At 46.4% G+C, this 18,571-nt stretch overlaps 2 protein-coding genes and 3 non-coding genes across 7 annotated transcripts; 3 read left to right on the top strand and 2 right to left on the bottom strand.

Annotated features, from left to right (window-relative positions):
- The first annotated feature begins 3,100 nt into the window (after positions 1–3,100).
- MRL7 (polyadenylate-binding protein 2-binding protein) lies at positions 3,101–6,414 on the top strand. Of its 3 annotated transcripts, none has more exons than XR_015598562.1 (6): positions 3,101–3,885; positions 4,104–4,188; positions 4,279–4,390; positions 4,562–4,672; positions 4,843–4,994; positions 6,279–6,414. XR_015598562.1 is itself a non-coding variant. In XM_048709069.2 (5 exons), exons 1-4 carry the CDS (start codon positions 3,197–3,199, stop codon positions 4,663–4,665), a joined length of 990 nt encoding a protein of 329 aa, XP_048565026.1. In that variant the 5' UTR covers positions 3,101–3,196; the 3' UTR covers positions 4,666–4,672; positions 4,843–5,315. The 3 variants fall into 3 exon arrangements, 1 of the variants encoding a protein (XP_048565026.1); XR_015598561.1 differs by lacking the exon at positions 6,279–6,414 and adding an exon at positions 5,774–5,948; XM_048709069.2 differs by lacking the exon at positions 6,279–6,414 and having other exon boundaries at positions 4,843–5,315.
- TRNAI-GAU (transfer RNA isoleucine (anticodon GAU)) lies at positions 5,811–5,884 on the bottom strand. Its single transcript has one exon. It is a non-coding gene; the product is annotated as a tRNA-Ile (tRNA).
- LOC125545187 (uncharacterized) lies at positions 6,071–8,292 on the bottom strand. The gene is made up of 2 exons (XM_048709068.2): positions 7,187–8,292; positions 6,071–6,764 (listed from the first exon to the last, which is right to left on the bottom strand). Exons 1-2 carry the CDS (start codon positions 8,222–8,224, stop codon positions 6,282–6,284), a joined length of 1,521 nt encoding a protein of 506 aa, XP_048565025.2. The 5' UTR covers positions 8,225–8,292; the 3' UTR covers positions 6,071–6,281.
- Positions 8,293–8,866: 574 nt separating this feature from the next.
- TRNAG-UCC (transfer RNA glycine (anticodon UCC)) lies at positions 8,867–8,938 on the top strand. The gene has a single exon. It is a non-coding gene; the product is annotated as a tRNA-Gly (tRNA).
- Positions 8,939–10,466: 1,528 nt separating this feature from the next.
- Positions 10,467–10,538, top strand: TRNAG-UCC (transfer RNA glycine (anticodon UCC)). Its single transcript has one exon. It is a non-coding gene; the product is annotated as a tRNA-Gly (tRNA).
- The last annotated feature ends 8,033 nt before the right edge of the window (positions 10,539–18,571 follow it).

Raw genomic sequence — 18,571 nt, forward strand, 5'->3', positions numbered from 1 at the left:
AAGAGAATCTAGCCACACTTTCTGGTTGTACATGATGTGAGGCTCTAGTATGACAAGAGACATCTTGCCTAAGGTGAGGCTTGAAGCAAACACTATCCTAAGTTGGTAAAACTTGTCTAATTTTAAATGTGGCAACCTAAGGTAACTTTAGTTGCAGACCAAACAGCCCAAAAAAATTGGGACCTCATATATATGATAGGTGCTAAGAAATGCATGCGCGTGTATGAGGAATCGATTCATGAATCGAACAATTATTGAATAGTCGCATAGGCCCATATATGGCTCTTATTGAATAGTCACATAGGCCCATATGTGGCTCTTATTGAATAATTGTTCGATTCATGGACTTCAAGACCATAAAGAATTCAAAAATCACATATCAAACCTCACGTATATGGACCACTAGTTAGGCTATGTGTGTGTGTGTTGCAACAAAGCATCATATTTCAATGGTTCAACGCTAATCGTATCTAACATGTACTTTTAAAATCCACCTGAAATATTTCATCCACTCCAACTTCTTGGTTATACTTCTAAATTTGTTTTTCTATGAAATCAAACATCAATGAAATTTTGTAGCATTAAACATGATATTACATTATATTCCTGTGTTTTTTTTTCTATTTCTGTATGTTAGATATCTTATAAGTAAAATAATGAAATCTACCACAATAAGAAACAACACCATTAGCCTGAAACAACTGTTACAATAATTCAATGTGAAATCTACCTCGCAAAATAAATAAGAAACAACATCAGCCACCAGTCCAGGTATCTTGCACACAATTTTAAGCTCAAGTTTTAATGGTCATCGGCCTGAAATAACTGTGTATGCGGGTATTCGCCTGAACTGAAGGGGTGAAAATAGACCTTCAGTTAAACAAAAGTACAAAGCCTAGGAGTTTGGGACACAACATGACAAGCTATTGGAAATCATCAGAGCTTTCTTTTTTATATATCGTTTATTGCAAGATGGATGCTCATCTCGCCTTCAAATATCACTATAATGGGTAGCCCAATAATATTTGTTATTTTGCTTTGGGGGAGCTTCTATGTACTATAGTCACTAGTTTTGGGAACCTTCCACCAGGTTTTGGGAAGGTTTGGATGGTTTTTCTCTTATGCTTTTATTGCCAATTTTATTGGGTTTTTTGCTTTAATATTTTATTCTTTATTGTCATTTATTAATTTTATTTTAAGTTCTTATATTTTTGAATGCATGTGAAAAAAATTGAATACATGTTGAAGATTTTTCATACACACGCTAAACATTTTGTGGATACATGTTGAATGTTTTTCAAATACATATTAAAAAAATTCTATGAATACTTGTCAAACATTTGTGAAATGTATATTCAACATTTAGGGCCTCTTTGATTCATAGGATTGCAAAAACATAGGAATAGGGAAAGTGTAGGATTGGAATGGCATGTCCATTGGATCCCTATAGGATTTGAGTTTGTTTGATTGTGCCACGGGAAAAACAAAGGATTTCTTCCAAGAGGTTGGAGTGGATGTTAAAATTCCTGTGAAATGTAGTACAAATGAATCCTTGGGAAAAAATGCTACAGGATTCAATCCTACGAATCAATCGACCAACATAGGAAAAATTCCTAAGGATTCTAATCCTTCAAAGATCCTATGAAAATCCTTTGAATCAAAGAGACCCTATTATCTATAGGCCGGACATTTTTATATACACGTTGAACATTTTGTAAATAAGGGTTGAGTGTTTTTTGAATAAAAGTTAATTTTTTTACAAATGCACATTAACATTGTTTAAACAAATGATGAATATTTTCTTTAAATGTTATGAACATATTTTTAAAACGTCCAAACATTTTTTGTCAAATGTTCTGAACTTTTTTTGTATGATAAAAGATGAAAACATTGTCAAACACGAAGCTTTTTCCCAAAACACGTTGGTAGCTCGAACAGGGGAGGGGGGGGGGCAGGAAAGAGATGACAAAGATGATCATATAATCATGATATCATAACTTGGTGAAAACCCATATCTACAGGTTTCAAGAAAGGAAAAAAATCCATGCATGTAACACAAAGATTTTGTAGAAACTAGAAAGATATAATAATTCCTAGGCCGAGAGAAATACATTCTAACAAAGCTGTAGTAAGCCATGGCGACGTGATATAGAAATATATAAGTAGCGGTAAACACAATCCACTAATGATCATATACTTAAGGCTATCGTGAGATCTCCTGTGAGACAACGTACGAGCTTTCAGGGCTCCTTTGGTTCAAAGAAATTTCATAGGATTTCTAGAGAATTTAGACCTTAAGAATATTCCTATGGTGATTATTTGATTCGCAAGATTGAAATTTTTAAGAATTATTCATAGGATTCATTTGTATTATATTTTGGAGAAAAAAATTAATCCATTCAAACCACTTGTAGAGTTTCTTGTTTGTCCTGTACTATCAAATTCTTTTATCATCTACTATCAAACACGTTTTCATTCAAATTCATGCGGTTTAATACATGAAGACATAGGGCTTCATTGGAGGAATTTCTCCTAACTACTAACCCATTCTTATGCCCCAATTCCTTAGGAAGTCTAACATGACCTCAAACATTTACTCCTTTTTCTTTTGAGATGTCTAATGTATTTTTCATTCTATTTGTCTCTTCTCAATCCTTCAAAAGTTGGTTCTTTCATGTGCACCATCCAAAGGCAGGCACTGCAAAAAAAGTTTAAAATCATGTATTCCCTCCTCCGATTTATATTACCTATCGCTGATTTATATTACTTAGAGTTTTTCTGAAATCTGAAAAAAGCAGCAATATTCTTTTTCTCCAAAAAAGGTAGCAGTAAATTCAACAGTGAGAGGGGACACCGCCACACCGGGCAGCAGCAGTGGCAAAATTCAGAAAAGAATTCTATGAGACTAGGTCTCACGTGAGACCCATTCTGATGGTTGACACGTGACATTCACAAATCACAAAGCATCTCCATCCCCCACTTAAAATCAGAGGGGGGAGAGAGATTAAATAATTTGTGATTTGTGAATGTCACATGTCATCCATCAGGACGGATCTCACCTACTAATCATGAGACCTGGTCTCATATAATTTTTTTTCGCAAAATTCGGATAGCATCCACCAGCGCAGCCGGTAGCCACTGGAACCCAGCCGCTCCCTTTCTTCTCCGTCGGCTTCTGCCGTCTTCCCGGCGCGCAATGCTTCGTCTCCCCGCTCTCCTCCCTCTTAAACCCTCGGCCCCGACCACCGGCCTAAACCCCACCCGGCGCAGCCATGGCCACCGCGGCCCCAAACGCCTCCTCGCTTCCTCCACCACGCCGCCGCCACCGCCGCCGCCGCCGCGACGGACTCCCAATCCAGCCACGGCCCCGAAACCCCCGAAGCCCGAACCCCGCGCGGGCCCCCAGAATCCAGAAGGCGCCGCCGCGGAGTTCCCCACAACCAAGCCCCGCAAACCACGCCGCGGTCGCCGAAGCGAGGCGGCCGCCGTGGAGGACTTCGTCCGCGACCGCCTCGAGCAGGTCTTCGCCTCCATCCAGGAGCGCGACCCCGAGGTCCTCCAAGGCAAAGGCGACATCTTGAAGCCAAAGGAGGAGGAGGAGCGGGCTTCCGGCGAGGAGCCCGGGGAGGAAGATGGGGAGCAGAAGACGGTGGTGGAGGAGGAGGACCCGAGCTGGCCACTGGACGCCGACGTCGGGTGGGGGGTCCGGGCGTCGGAGTACTTCGACAAGCATTCCATCAAGAACGTGACGGTGGACGGCGTGGAGATCGATTGGGAAGGAGAGGTCGACCGGGGCTGGGTCAAGGAGATCAACTGCTTGGAGTGGGAGAGCTTCGCCTTCCACCCCAGCCCCCTTATCGTCCTAGTCTTCGAGCGCTACAACAGGTAAAGCCATTCGTCCATTCCTAGTGTCTACTGCATAGCTGTAAACCATTGGGGATTATATTTAGGAACATGGGTGAATCCAATGAGCTCAAAAGAGGGTTGGCTGGCCTTTAAATTGGCTTTGGTATCCAGATTCACTGATGTTTTGTGTTGCCTCAGAGAAATTAAGTCTCCAGTAGCACTGTTTACAGATGTAGTGTGCTTATTGTGTTTTGTAGGGCGGCTGACAATTGGAGGTTCCTTCAAGAATTGGAGAAGGCTACTAAGGTATATTGGGATACAAAAGATCGGCTACCTCCACGGGTGTGTGAATCATATCATGGTTACTGTTCGATTAACTGTCATGATTGCTCTGCTAATTTAACAAATGCTAAATATAACTACGTATTTCAGACTGTGAAGATTGATCTGAACATCGAGAGAGACCTGGCATATGCACTCCAAGCAAAGGAATGCCCGCAATTGCTGTTCTTGAGAGGAAACAAAATCCTATACAGAGAAAAAGGTTAGTCAAATTTGTCTAAGAAAAACTGCATCTGCACACACATGAGGCTTATTGTTTGGGATGCTAAAGGTGACAATTTGTAGGCTGGACATCTTTTGCCAGTACTTTCTTAGGGGTGGGAATACTCACTCTGACTGTATCTAATTATTGTCTCATGGATTGTATTAACAGAGATAAGAACAGCTGACGAACTAGTTCAAATGATTGCCTATTTCTACTACAATGCAAAGAGACCATCATGTGTCAATCCCGAAGCCCTTGCTCCTTCATTCTAAGTTCCTGGTATACAAGCCCTGAGATTGTCAACTTTTGTGCTATTGTAGCACTGATATTACCTTCTGCTAATAACACTTGTCTATTAAATTCTTATTCGGTTTGCCTGTTGAAACCGGAGTACTGGAGAGCTGGTTGTTCTTCTCTGACATTTGATCCTCTGAAATTACCTGATGCAGGAAAGTATTATTAAGTTCATGTTCTGGGAGAAGAGGCTGAGTCTCCAAGTTTGATGTTACCTGGATAAGATGCGAAAGGGGACATTTTGGATGCCTATAGTGGAAAGGGAACTGAGAAAAATCGTCTCGACGGGTTGTGTCAAGCAAGGAAGGTGTGACAACAAACATGTATTTTGATATTCAGCAGTCTTTTGTAGTGTAATTTAGTATCTAAGAGTATATTTCTCAGTTTCTAGTAGTGATGTTCTAGATAGGACCAGTGGCGAAGCTAGAAGATCAGAGGATTTGGGGTTAGCTACGTGTTTTAAGGTGCAATTTCCACTAGTGAGCAATGACAAAGACTAGATTACTGAAGGATGTATGGATTCCATTGGGACCAAATAGCTGTATACCAGATTCGCCCTGGATAGGAAAGTGTTGAGTGACAGCTTCATCTTCTAAATGCATACAGTATCGAGATCATTTACAGATTATTATTTTCCTGGCTAAAAGAAGTCACCAGGACTCCCAGTTCCACTGCTGAAACTGTATGTTGCATACATCACCTAGCCGACCATTGCAGATTCAGTTAGAAACTTATTAAAGTTGACAAGAATTTACTAATTGCCCCTTTCCCATTTGAAGAACAAAATGATAAGTTTAAAGGCATAATTGTTTTTATCTTCAAGCTCTTTCCTTGAATAGAACATTGAATAAAGTCTGCCTATTCTGCTTTCTGGTTTGAGCAATCTAGTCTTCAGATTAGCAAAATTATGAGTAATTGGCTCTTCCAGGAAACTAGAAAAAACATTGAGCGTCTAGAGAATATGAATAGAGAGTAATTGCAATTAAAAAACAATTGGTCCTGACAGGGCTTGATGCCTATTCTGCATTTTGGTTTGAACAATCTAGTCTTCAGATTAGCAAATTTATGAGTAATTGGCTCTTTCAGGTAACTAGAAGAAACATTGAGAAGAGTCATCGCAATTTGGTCCCGACGGGGCTTGAACCCATGACCTTTGGCATATCAGACCAACACTCTAACCAACTGAGCTACAGGACCTTATTTCTTAGTAGTAAATAAATATTTACTTTAAAAATAATTAAAAACGACAGTTACGCTCCAGATTAGTAAATTTATGAGTAATCGGCTCTTTCAGGGAATAGAAATGTGTTATTTGCAAAGTATGAATATCAGGAAGTGCAGTGCTAAAAAACAAGCATGAGTGTAAAAAAAATGCTTAATTCATGGGCAGAAAACATAAAATGTTTCAGAAAAAATATATTTTGTGCACATGCAAAACATTTAGAACTGCTCAGGGGAACGCAAAGTCCCATCTTATTGTTAAGTCCATATCAACAGCCACAGAAAAAAAACAGTAATCACTTCTGTCACCTATACAGTGCAGTATTAACATTGTCTTTGCGATCAACTCTGAATCGGAGACGCAAACCAGGCCTTATGCACAGGATATCGACGAGGAAGACGACGACGCGATGCACAGCTGCGCGTCACCTGCCGCCGCCGCCGCCGCCGCCTCGTCGGCGCCCCGGGCGCGCAGCAGCTTCGAGATGTCGTCGTAGCCCATGGTGTCGGCCATCTGGAGCGGCGTGGCGCCCCGCTTGGTCCTGGCGTGGGCGTCGGCGCCCGTGTCGAGCAGCAGGTCGACGGCGTCGGCGCAGCCGCCCTCGACGGCGAGGTGCAGCGGCCGGTGCCCTTCCACGTCCTCGCACTCCACGTCCATGCACCCCGACCCCGCCAGCAGGGCGATGGCGTCGCAGTGGCCCTTGATGGCGGCCACGTGGAGCGCCGTCAGCCCGTACTGGTCGCGGCCGCGGAGGCCCGTGCGCTTGCTGAGGAGGAACTCCAGGCTCCGGAGGTCGCCCCGCCTCGCCGCCGTCATCACCTGCTCCCACCGCTGCAGCACGTCCACCACCTCCTTCTGCGCGTAATCGGCAAGAAAAGCGTCGTCGATCGTTACATTCTTACACGAGATTGGAGTGAAGTTTTGAGTAGAAGACCGAAGAACATTGGATGCTGTGTGTCGTTCACGAGCGCAACGACGCAAGCCACATAAGCCAAGCTACGTACAGTACCCAGCCCGCTGGAACCGCAGTTGATTCTCTCACTGTTCTGTCCGTGACAAAACCAGCCAAGATCTTCAAATTACGTTTTCTGACATGACAATTTGTTCTTGCCACCTTCGAGTCCAAGTAAGACAACAGAAGGTTGTTTTCTGCGATCATGGTGGTTGGTTTTTTACTAGTACTACGCTAGCGCAAAGTGCAATTTTTGTCCATTCTAAAAGCTCTGAAGCCATGAAGTTACTACACGGCAGTGCAAAAAGGACAGAGGTATACTTACGTAGCCCTTCTCTCGCGCCACGTCCAGCGGAGTCCGCCCGCGCGCGTCGGCCGCGGCGGAGTCGGCGCCCATGTCCACCAGCTCTGCCACGGCCTCTGCTTCCCCGGCGGCGGCCGCAACGTGCAGAGCCGTCCTGCCGTCCTTGTCGCGCGCCGCGAGCGCCTCCTGCCCCAGCCTCCTCACCTCTCCGCAGTCGCCCCGCGCGGCAGCGGCGTGCAGCGGCGCCCACGGCTCGGCGTCCGGCACGGCCGCCTCGGGGTCGAGAACCGGCAGGAGGTGCGGCTGCCGGCGCAGGATGAGGCGCACGGCCGCGGAGTCCCCGGCGTCCGCGGCGAGGCGGAGCAGGTAGGGCCCGCCGAAGAACACGCGGAGGCGGATGGCGCCGATGCCGACGCCGGCGCCGCCGGGCACGGAGGCCGCGGAGTCGAGGTGCGCGGCGGAGAGGGAGGAGAGGACGAGGAAGCGGTCGGCGCGGGAGCGCGGGAAGGACGGCGGCGCGTGCGGCTGCGGGCGGAGCACGACGCGGATGGTGGCCGTGGAGAGCGGCTGCAGGGCGCCGCGCGGCGGGCTGACGAGGAACTTGAGCGGGGAGGAGGTCTGCACCTTGAAGGCGACGGGGAGCGTCGGGTGCAGCGAGCGGAGGCGGAGGTCGACGCGGCACTTGGCGTTGGGCTTGAAGTCGACGACCACCTCCTCCTCCGCCACCTCCAGCAGCTGCTGCTCGGGCTCTGGCGCCGCCACCGGTTTGGCTGCGTCGGCGGAATTGGCAGGAGCGGAGCAGGCTGGCTTAGCAGCGGCCATCGGTCTCCGTTGGGAGGTGCTTCTACGAGCGCGGGGTGGAACTGGAAGCAAGGAGTGGTGTCTGGCTAATGGCTGTACGCCTGTACCTAGGATGACGCTTTGCTCTTTTGCTGGCACGCTGGATCGGGCAATCAGAGGATGTTGATCTTCTGTGACAGTGTGCCATGGTAGATTCCGGAGACATACAGAGCCATGAAAAGCAAAGCGCCGAGGAGCGGTAGCTACCGCACGTCCCATCAGAGCGGGTGGCAAGCGACGGACGGATCACGCCATGCAAGGCGCTACAATCCACAGTACCCCCCGTGAACCGCAGGCATCTCCCCGCCCAGCCTCCGCGCGCGCCCTGCCTCCGTCACGCGACGAGACGAGACGAGACGAGAGGATCGCTGGATTGCTCTAGCCACCCATGTGCCCTCCCGGCCCCTTCGCCGTCTGCCGCGCGCGAATCGGCACAGAAACGGGGCTTGGTCGCTTCTTCCGCGGCTGCACTGCATCTCGCGTCTCCGTGCAGCTCGGCGGCACGCGCGCCCGCGCTGCGCCGAGGCCGGGCCGGACTGCCAGATGCTCGGGCCCCAGGATAGGAGTGGTGCCGCTACCAGACGAAACAGCTCTGCTTCCTTCACCGGCTTTACTGTGCGCCGTGCGTCGGGTAGTCATGCGTGTACAGTATATAGCAGTTCTGTAACTCAGACGCACACGCGACGATTCAGCTAGACACCACGGTTGAACAGAAAACATTTTGTGCAGACAGAGTGCAAAAGGTCTCCTGCTCTATTTGACGGGTGCGGGACCAGATCAATGGCCACTGCACTGGCTAATGGTATCTTAAGGTCAAAATAACCAAGTTGCAGATGATTAGATTTAATTCTGGGCATCAACGCGTCTGTAGTCCAACGGTTAGGATAATTGCCTTCCAAGCAATAGACCCGGGTTCGACTCCCGGCAGACGCATTTTTTTAACTCCTCCCCGAGTCATTTTTTTGTGCATGGAGAGTCAATTTCTTTCTTCTGCCGTTCATTTTTTTCTGCATGGAGAATCAATTTCTTTCTTCTGCCGTTCTGTATCTAGACGACCCACACGCAAGATCCAGCTTACAACAATCCACCCGAAGCCCTCACTCACATCAGCAATCTTAATAATGTATAGTGCTCTCATTTCTCACGTCTAAAAATCTCGATGTCATCGTCAATCTATCCTCATAACATATCAAAACCTACAGCTGGTACAGCGACATACCACATGCACACGGTTTAGAAGCCGTAATCATCATCAACATTGGTGACATTAGAGCATCTACAGCCGGACACTCAAAATTGGCCCCAAACGTCCGAGCAGCCCGCCCAGTCACTCACTGGTCACGATTTTTTAACCCATATGGACCCCTCAAACGGGCCTCAAATGCCCGGGCTGACCGGCACCCCTCATATCCAGCTCAAATATAGGACGGGTATGAGGACGTCCGTCGTCGCGGTGTGAACGTCGCGTGGCGCCGCTCCGGCGCATCGCCCGAGACTAAATTCGGCTATTTAAGTCGGCCGGCGTCCCGCAACCATAACCCATCCAACTCCCCCTTTCTGTGCCGCCAGTCCGAGCCCATCCACCTCCTCCCTCTCCCGCTTCGGCGCTCTGCCATGGTCTGACGCTCCTCCCATGCTCCGGCGCTCCGCCATGGTTCGGAGCAAAATCACCTACTATGCAATGCTGACGCCAGAGCGCCGCTACGAGATCCAGCAGGAGATCCAGGCGAGGCAAACCACGTGCGCCGCCCGCATCACTGTCGGGTTGCCTTCGGACTCGCCGGAGTCGGAGGAGGAGAAGGAGCAACCGGGGGAAGAGGAGGAGGAGGAGATGGCTTCGATGGAGGTGGGGAAGGTAGAGCAGCAGGAGTCGGAGCCGTCGAGCTTCAATATGAAGCAGGTGGAGGCGGAGTTCGCCGTCGCCCAGTCGGAGGAGATGGGGGAGCAGCAGGCCATCCTGGAGTCGATCTAGGATGAGGCCTATGTGGAGGCCTATGTGAAGGTAGAGCAGCAGGCATCCGACACGCTATTCTCCGAATTCGACGCGGAGATAGAGGTGGAGGAGGCCGGAGCAAAGCAACTGAAGGAGCCGAAGATGCAGCTGCCGCCCATGCTGCCGGAGCTGGGCACGGAGATCGTCGACATCTCCGACGACGAGTAGGTCGGTGATCAACGTAGTACGTACGTCCGCACACGTTTGAGAGGTCGGATTTGTTAAGTACGGATGTAGATGCTCTTAGACATCTTGCTAGGAGTAGAAAAGAGCGTTTGCATGTTGCTCAAAATACTTTGTGCAGATAGAATGCAAAAGGTTTCCTCAGAAATTCAATTCTATTTCATGCTTGCAGGATCAGATCAAATGCCTTGATGGCCATTGCACTGGACGTTGGCTAATGAAATCTTTACACATTTCGTCGAGAAACGATACTATAGGGAGGCGCATTTTGTTTAATCAATCAACGCGTCTGTAGTCCAACGGTTAGGATAATTGCCTTCCAAGCAATAGACCCGGGTTCGACTCCCGGCAGACGCATTTTTTAACAAACCTTTTTGCCGTAATCTTTAATTAGACTAAAAAATGTCACTTTCTCTCTTACAGCCTCATGTAGGACTTCAACTTTCCATTAATCCAAAAAATTCAGATTTGTTTAGATAAGATGAAGACATTTGCTTGTCACTAGTTCAAGCTTTAATTACAATTCTCATGCTGAGATCTTGTTTTGAACCCAAGTTCACCTATCCAACGAGTCAGCTTGTACCACTGCACGTTATATTTCTGCCAAAATCATTTGTGCTGCACATACAGGGGACAGTACAATCTAACATAGTGTTTCTTCCATAGTGCATGGTAGGTTACACTTTTTAGTTCATTTTTAATCATTTCATCAAGTTAAAAGCATGGATGCATTAATGCTTACAGATAGCACTAAAAGATAAATCACTATACAATATTTTCTTCTTCTTCTTCTTCTAGACGACACTGAGTATTGCATAAGAAAGGCCACTTTATTCACCACTCTACATATTGTCATAATGCAAAGCATCCTTTCATGGAAATATGGCTGAATACTTTATGGCACTTAGATCATGAGGTTCCTTGTGGACTGTGGCTTGATTTGAATTGCAGGTGCAAGGAGGCATTTCCCTCCCTTTTTTTAGATCAACCATATGGCTTTTATTTAAACGATGTTTATGACGATAGCTATAGGTCGTGGGAGGCAAGCCAAACATGGTGCCCACTATCAGGAGAAGTAGCGGCCTTAACATATTGCATTCTTGATACTGGTGACTAATAGACACTTCTTGGAAGATCACTTCTTCGCTAGAATCTCCTTGATGATCACATCATAGCTATCTGGGTTCTCTTCTCTGATATTGCAAACCACTTGAAGGCAATTGCAGTAATTTGTAGCTTTGTTAGGTTGAGATCAAGGGCAAGTGACATTGCCTCGCTGCATGCAATTGCTTCTAGGGTCGCCGAGTGAGTAAGTCCATCAAAACTATTAATGAAGCTCTGAGGTACTTACCACCAACATCTCGGCAGGTCACACTAATGACGCCTTTTCTTCCTCCTCTATCTACTCCTCCATCAACGTAGATCGTAGCATTCCCTACCAGTGCCTGCCATCCCCATCTGGCCGGTTGTCGAGACAGCCCATGCTGGCAGGATTTCTTTGCTGGTAGCATATCCAAGTTTGCAAGAAATCATTGAATAAAGGAGAGAGTCAATAGTGGGCTCTGGAATTGTTTCTCGTGGATTGCCTTCCTACAATCCCGCCATATAGATCAGAATGTGACGAGGACCTTGACCACCTCCGCATTAGATGCAATGTCAATAAAATCAAACAACCAAAGCTTGGGATCCTCCTGGTTCCTCGCTTACACAAACTCCACAATGGCATCGTCCAACAGCACCCATACACTTTCGCCATGTTGCACTTAGTGAGAGAGTGGCGCCATGAATCTCAACCACATATTTGCATAATGTACACGTGGCCTACTGTGCCATACTTCTGGATAATTTGACATCTCCCGTTAGAAGTGACACCTGAGCTAGCCGCCACGCCAAAATTTTCATCTTGGACAGAACCTTGATTCCCCAAAGACCCGCCTACTTTCTGCGAGTGTCGTCAAGATCAGACGAGTTTGGCCAGTGTTCAAGGCAACCTTCCTATTGTCGTTTGGTATCAACAAGCAGGCGATAGGCAGAGGGAACAGAGAACCGCCCTGAAGCTCCGTAGCGCCAGGCCCAGGAGTCTTTCGGCGATATGGAGCTCAACGAAATGTTAAAGACCATGTCTACATCAACCGGGGTGAAATGCTTGCTGACCTCCTCTTTATTTCATGCACATGCAACATGGTTAATCACTTTACTCACGTACTCCGCGGTGCTGATGCATTTGCACTAATTGGCTTCAGTTTATGATTCCGCGGTATCCAGCTATCAAAGAACTTGGTTTTTCTCCCATCTCCAATAGCCTGATGATCCCAAGGCAGACCACGTCCCTTCCCTCGCAGATGGATCTCCACAAGGCCAATAGCCTCGATCCAATGGAGGTTGACAAAATTAATCCTTCTAGGAAGTAGACCGCCTTAAGTACAACTTAGAGTCTCCAGGTTGATTGCCATTCTCAAAGCCTGACGCGCCAATGGTGCAAGATCGAAGCGTATGATATCCCGAAAGCCAAGATCACCATAACGCTTTGGCATGGTCATCACCTCCCAAGATACCTTTGTAGTTTTGGGCTCATCGTCCTTACCGCCCTTCTAAAATTTTCGTAGTAGGGAGTTAATATGCTTACAGAGTCCCCGAGTCAACTAGAAACAAGCCATGGAATATGTGGGGTTAGCCTGAGCAACAAACTTGATCAAGATTTCTTTTCCTCCGCAAGATAGGGCCTTTTTCACCCTCCCTCTTACTCTTGCCCAAAATATGTCCTTTAGGTACTTGAGCACACCATTTTTAATGCGATCGGCAAAAGAAGGTAATCCAATGTGACGCCCCGAGACCGATTTGCCAGGTGTCCTCCAGTTATTCGCTGTTGTTGCCTTGTCTTTGCTTGCGTGTCATGCATTTCATATCATGTCATCATGTGCATTGCATCATCATGTTTTCAAAACTTGCATCCGTCCCGGTCTCCTCGTTCCTTCCGTTGTCCGTTCTGAGCCCAAACACACTTGCACGCGCCCGCGGCACCTCCAAGATATTATTTTTATAAGTGGCCGGATAATGTTCTCGGAATGGGATGAAAGTTGGCGTGTGGTCTTATTGTAGTGTAGATAGACCGCCTGTCAAGTTTCATCGCATTCGGAATTCGTTTGATAGCCAGCCGTTAAACTATAGCGGCAGTATAGCCGGTCCAACGTCGGACGTTTTCGGTCTCCGAAAACTGTTGCCGGGCCTCTCTCTCCTCTCTTCTCAGCCCATCTCTATCTAGCACAGCCCACTAGTGTTGGGGAACGTAGCATAAATTCAAAATTTTCCTACGTGTCACCAAGATCTATCTATGGAGTCATCTAGCAACGAGGGAGGAGTGGATCTACATACCCTTGTAGATCGCGCGCGGAAGCGTTCAAGAGAACGGGGTTGATGGAGTCGTACTCGTCGTGATCCAAATCACCGATGATCCTAGCGCCGAACGGACGGCACCTCCGCGTTCAACACACGTACGGAGCGGAGACGTCTCCCACGCCTTGATCCAGCAAGGAGGAGGGAGAGGTTGATGGAGATCCAACAGCACGACGGCGTGGTGGAAGTAGCGGGATTCCAGCAGGGCTTCGTTAAGCGCCACGGGAGGAGGGAGATGTGTCACGGGAGGGAGAGGGAGGCGCCAGGCCTTAGGTATGGTTGCTCCTCCTTTTCCCCACTATATATAGGGCCAAGGGAGAGGGGGGAGGCGCAGCCCTTGCCCCTTCCTCCAAGGAAGGGTGCGGCCAAGGGGGGGAGGAGTCCATCCTCCCCAAGGCACCTCGGAGGTGCCTTCCCCCTTTAGGACTCTCCCCTTTTTTCTCTCTCTTGGCGCATGGGCCTCTTGGGGCTGGTGCCCTTGGCCCATATAGGCCAAGGCACACCCCCTACAGCCCATGTGGCCCCCCGGGGCAGGTGGCCCCACCCGGTGGACCCCCGGGACCCTTCCGGTGGTCCCGGTACAATACCGGTGACCCCAAAACTTGTCCCGATGGCCGAAATAGCACTTCCTATATATAATTCTTTACCTCCGGACCATTCCGGAACTCCTCGTGACGTCCGAGATCTCATCCGAGACTCCGAACAACTTTCGGGTTACCGCATACTAATATCTCTATAACCCTAGCGTCACCGAACCTTAAGTGTGTAGACCCTACAGGTTCGGGAAGCATGCAGACATGACCGAGACGTTCTCCGGTCAATAACCAACAGCGGGATCTGGATACCCATGTTGGCTCCCACATGTTCCACGATGATCTCATCGGATGAACCACGATGTCAAGGACTTAATCAATCCTGTATACAATTCCCTTTGTCTAGCGATATTGTACTTGCCCGAGATTCGATCGTCGGTATCCCTATACCTTGTTCAATCTCGTTACCGGCAAGTCTCTTTACTCGTTCCGTAACACATCATCCCGTGATCAACTCCTTGATCACATTGTGCACATTATGATGATGTCCTACCGATGGGCCCAGAGATACCTCTCCGTTTACACGGAGTGACAAATCCCAGTCTCGATTCGTGCCAACCCAACAGACACTTTCAGAGATACCTGTAGTGCACCTTTATAGTCACCCAGTTACGTTGTGACGTTTGGTACACCCAAAGCATTCCTACGGTATCCGGGAGTTGCACAATCTCATGGTCTAAGGAAATGATACTTGACATTAGAAAAGCTTTAGCATACGAACTACACGATCTTTGAGCTAAGCTTAGGATTGGGTCTTGTCCATCACATCGTTCTCCTAATGATGTGATCCCGTTATCAACGACATCCAATGTCCATGGTCAGGAAACCGTAACCATCTATTGATCAACGAGCTAGTCAACTAGAGGCTTACTAGGGACATGGTGTTGTCTATGTATCCACACATGTATCTGAGTTTCCTATCAATACAATTATAGCATGGATAATAAACGATTATCATGAACAAGGAAATATAATAATAACTAATTTATTATTACCTCTAGGGCATATTTCCAACAGTCTCCCACTTGCACTAGAGTCAATAATCTAGTTCACATCGCCATGTGATTAACACTCACAGGTCACATCGCCATGTGACAAACATCCAAAGAGTTTACTAGTGTCACTAAACTAGTTCACATCATCATGTGATTAAGACTCAATGAGTTCTGGGTTTGATCATGTTGCTTGTGAGAGAGGTTTTAGTCAACGGGTCTGAACCTTTCAGATCCGTGTGTGCTTTACAAATCTCTATGTCATCTCCTAGATGTAGCTACCACGTTCTATTTGGAGCTATTCCAAATAACTGTTCTACTTGGAGCTATTCTAAATTGTTGCTCCATTATACGTATCCGACATCTCTACTCAGAGCTATCCGGATAGGTGTTAAGCTTGCATCGACGTAACTCTTTAGGTCGAACTTTTTATCACCTCCATAATCGAGAAAATTCCTTAGTCCACTAGTTACTAAGGATAACTTTGACCGCTGTCTTGTGATCCATTCTTGGATCACTCTTGCACCCCTTGACTGACTCATGGCAAGGCACACTTCAGGTGCGGTATACAGCATAGCATACTGTAGAGAGCCTATGATAAAAGCATAGGGGACGACCTTCGTCCTTCCTCTTTCTTCTGTCGTGGTCGAGCTTTAAGTCTTAACTTCATACCTTACAACTCAGGAAAGAACTCCTTCTTTGACTGGTCCATCTTGAACACCTTCTAGATCATGTCAAGGTATGTGCTCATTTGAAAGTACCATTAAGCGTTTTGATCTATCTTTATAGATCTTGATGCTCAATGTTCAAGTAGCTTAATCCAGGCTTTCCATTGAAAAACACTTTCCAAATAACCCTATATGCTTTCCAGAAATTCTACGTCATTTCTGATCAACAATATGTCAACAACATATACTCATCAGAAATTCTATAGTGCTCCCACTCACTTCTTCGGAAATACAAGTTTCTCATAAACTTTGTATAAACCCAAAATCTTTGATCATCATCAAAGCATACATTCCAACTCCGAGATGCTTACTCCAGTCCTTAGAAGGATTGCTGGAGCTTTGCATACTTATTAGCATCTTTCAGGATTAACAAAACCTTCCGGTTTGTATCACATACAACCTTTCCTCAAAAACCGTCGAGGAAACAATGTTTTGACATCCTATCTGCAAGATTTCATAAATAATGCAGTAATCGCTAATATAATTCCAACAGACTCTTAGCATCGCTACGAGTGAGAAAGTCTCATCATAGTCAACTCCTTGAACTTGTCGGAAAACATCTTAACGACAAGTCGAGCTTTCTTAATGGTGACATTTACCATCATTGTCCGTCTTCCTTTTAAAATCCATCTGCACTCAACAGCCTTATGACCATCGAGCTGTTCTGTCAAAGTCTACACTTTGTTTCCATACATGGATCCTCTCTCGGATTTCATGGCCTCGAGCCATTTATCGGAATCCGGGCCCACCATCGCTTCTCCATAGCTCGTAGGTTCATTGTTGTCTAGCAACATGACTTCCAAGACAGGATTACGTACCACTCTGAAGTAGTACGCATCCTTGTCATCCCACGAGGTTTGGTAGTGACTTGATCCAAAGTTTCATGATCACTATCATAAGCTTCCACTTCAATTGGTGTAGGTGCCACAGGAACAACTTCCTGTGCCCTGCCACACACTAGTTGAAGAGACGGTTTAATAACCTTATCAAGTCTCCACCATCCTCCCACTCAATTCTTTCGAGAGAAACTTTTCCTCGAGAAAGGACCCGATTCCAGAAACAATCCCTTATTGCTTTCGGATCTGAGACAGGAGGTATACCCAACTGTTTTGGGTGTCCTATGAAGATGCATTTATCCGCTTTGGGTTCGAGCTTATCAACCTGAAACTTTTTCACATAAGCGTCGCAGCCCCAAACTTTTAAGAAATGACAGCTTAGGTTTCTCTAAACCATAGTTAATACGGTGTCATCTCATCAGAATTACGTGGTGCCCTATTTAAAGTGAATGTGGTTGTCTCTAATGCCTAACCCATAAACTATCGTGGTAATTCGATAAGAGACATCATGGTATGCATCATATCCAAATAGGGTGCAGTTATGATGTTCGGACACACCATCACACTATGGTGTTCCAGGCTGTATTAGTTGTGAAACAATTTCCACAATGTCTTAATTCTGTGCCAAACTCGTAATTCAGATATTCATCTCTATGATCATATCATAGATCTTTTATCCTATTGTCACGACGATCTTTCAACTTCACCCTGAAATTACTTGAACCTTTCAATAATTCAGACTCGTGATTCATCAAGTAACTATACTCAACATCTACTCAAATCATCTGTGAAGTAAGAACATAACGATATCCACTACATGCCTCAGCACTCATTGGACTGCACACATCAAAATGTATTACTTCCAACAAGTTGCTTTCTAGTTCCATTTTACTGAAAACGAGGCTTTCAGTCATCTTGCCCATGTGGTATGATTTGCATGTCTCAAGTGATTCAAAATCAAGTGAGTCCAAACGGTCCATTTGCATGGAGTTTCTTCATGCATATACACCAATAGACATGGTTCGCATGTCTCAAACCTTTCAAAAACGAGTGAGCCCAAAGATCCATCAACATGGAGCTTCTTCATGCGTTTTATACCGATATGACTTACGTGGCAGTGCCACAAGTAGGTGGTACTATCATTACTATCTTTTGGCATGAACATGTGTATCACTACGATCGAGATTCAATAAACCATTCATTTTAGGTGCAAGACCATTGAAGGTATTATTCAAATAAACAGAGTAACCGTTATTCTCCTTAAATGAATAACCGTATTGCGATAGACATAATCCAATCATGTCTATGCTCAACGCAAACACCAAACTTGATGGTAGAGGGAGCGTGCGATGCTTGATCATATCAACATTGGAAACACTTCCAACACATATCGTCAGCTCACCTTTAGCTAGTCTCCGTTTATTCCGTAGCTTTTATTTCGAGTTACTAACACTTAGCAACCGAACCAGTATCTAATACCCTGGTGCTACTAGGAGTACTAGTAAAGTACACATCAACACAATGTATATCCAATATACTTCTATCGACCTTGCCAGCCTTCTCATCTACCAAGTATCTAGGGTAATTCTGCTCCAGTGGCTGTTCCCCTTATTACAGAAGCACTCAGTCTCGGGTTTGGGTTCAACCTTGGGTTTCTTCACTAGAGCAGCAGCTGAATTGCCGTTTCATGAAGTGTCCCTTTTGCCCTTGCCCTCCTTGAAACTAGTGGTTTCACAAACCATCAACAATTGATGCTCCTTCTTGATTTCTACTTTTGTGGTGTCAAACATCGCGAATATCTCAAGGATCATCATATATGTCCCTGATATATTATAGTTCATCACGAGG

This window comes from Triticum urartu, chromosome 3A (genome assembly GCF_056163025.1).
Source record: "Triticum urartu cultivar PI428250 chromosome 3A, HENAU_Tu73, whole genome shotgun sequence".
In the NCBI taxonomy this organism is placed as follows: domain Eukaryota; kingdom Viridiplantae; phylum Streptophyta; class Magnoliopsida; order Poales; family Poaceae; genus Triticum; species Triticum urartu.

Bases quoted from the DNA above. Each gene is read 5' to 3' on its own strand.
- MRL7 (XM_048709069.2), top strand. From the start codon at position 3,197: ATGCTTCGTCTCCCCGCTCTCCTCCCTCTTAAACCCTCGGCCCCGACC. The intron at 4,189-4,278 runs GTGTGTGAATCA...TACGTATTTCAG, and splicing joins AAGATCGGCTACCTCCACGG to ACTGTGAAGATTGATCTGAA. The intron at 4,391-4,561 runs GTTAGTCAAATT...TTGTATTAACAG, and splicing joins AATCCTATACAGAGAAAAAG to AGATAAGAACAGCTGACGAA.
- LOC125545187 (XM_048709068.2), bottom strand. From the start codon at position 8,224: ATGGGACGTGCGGTAGCTACCGCTCCTCGGCGCTTTGCTTTTCATGGC. The intron at 6,765-7,186 runs GTAAGTATACCT...GATTACGCGCAG, and splicing joins TGGCGCGAGAGAAGGGCTAC to AAGGAGGTGGTGGACGTGCT.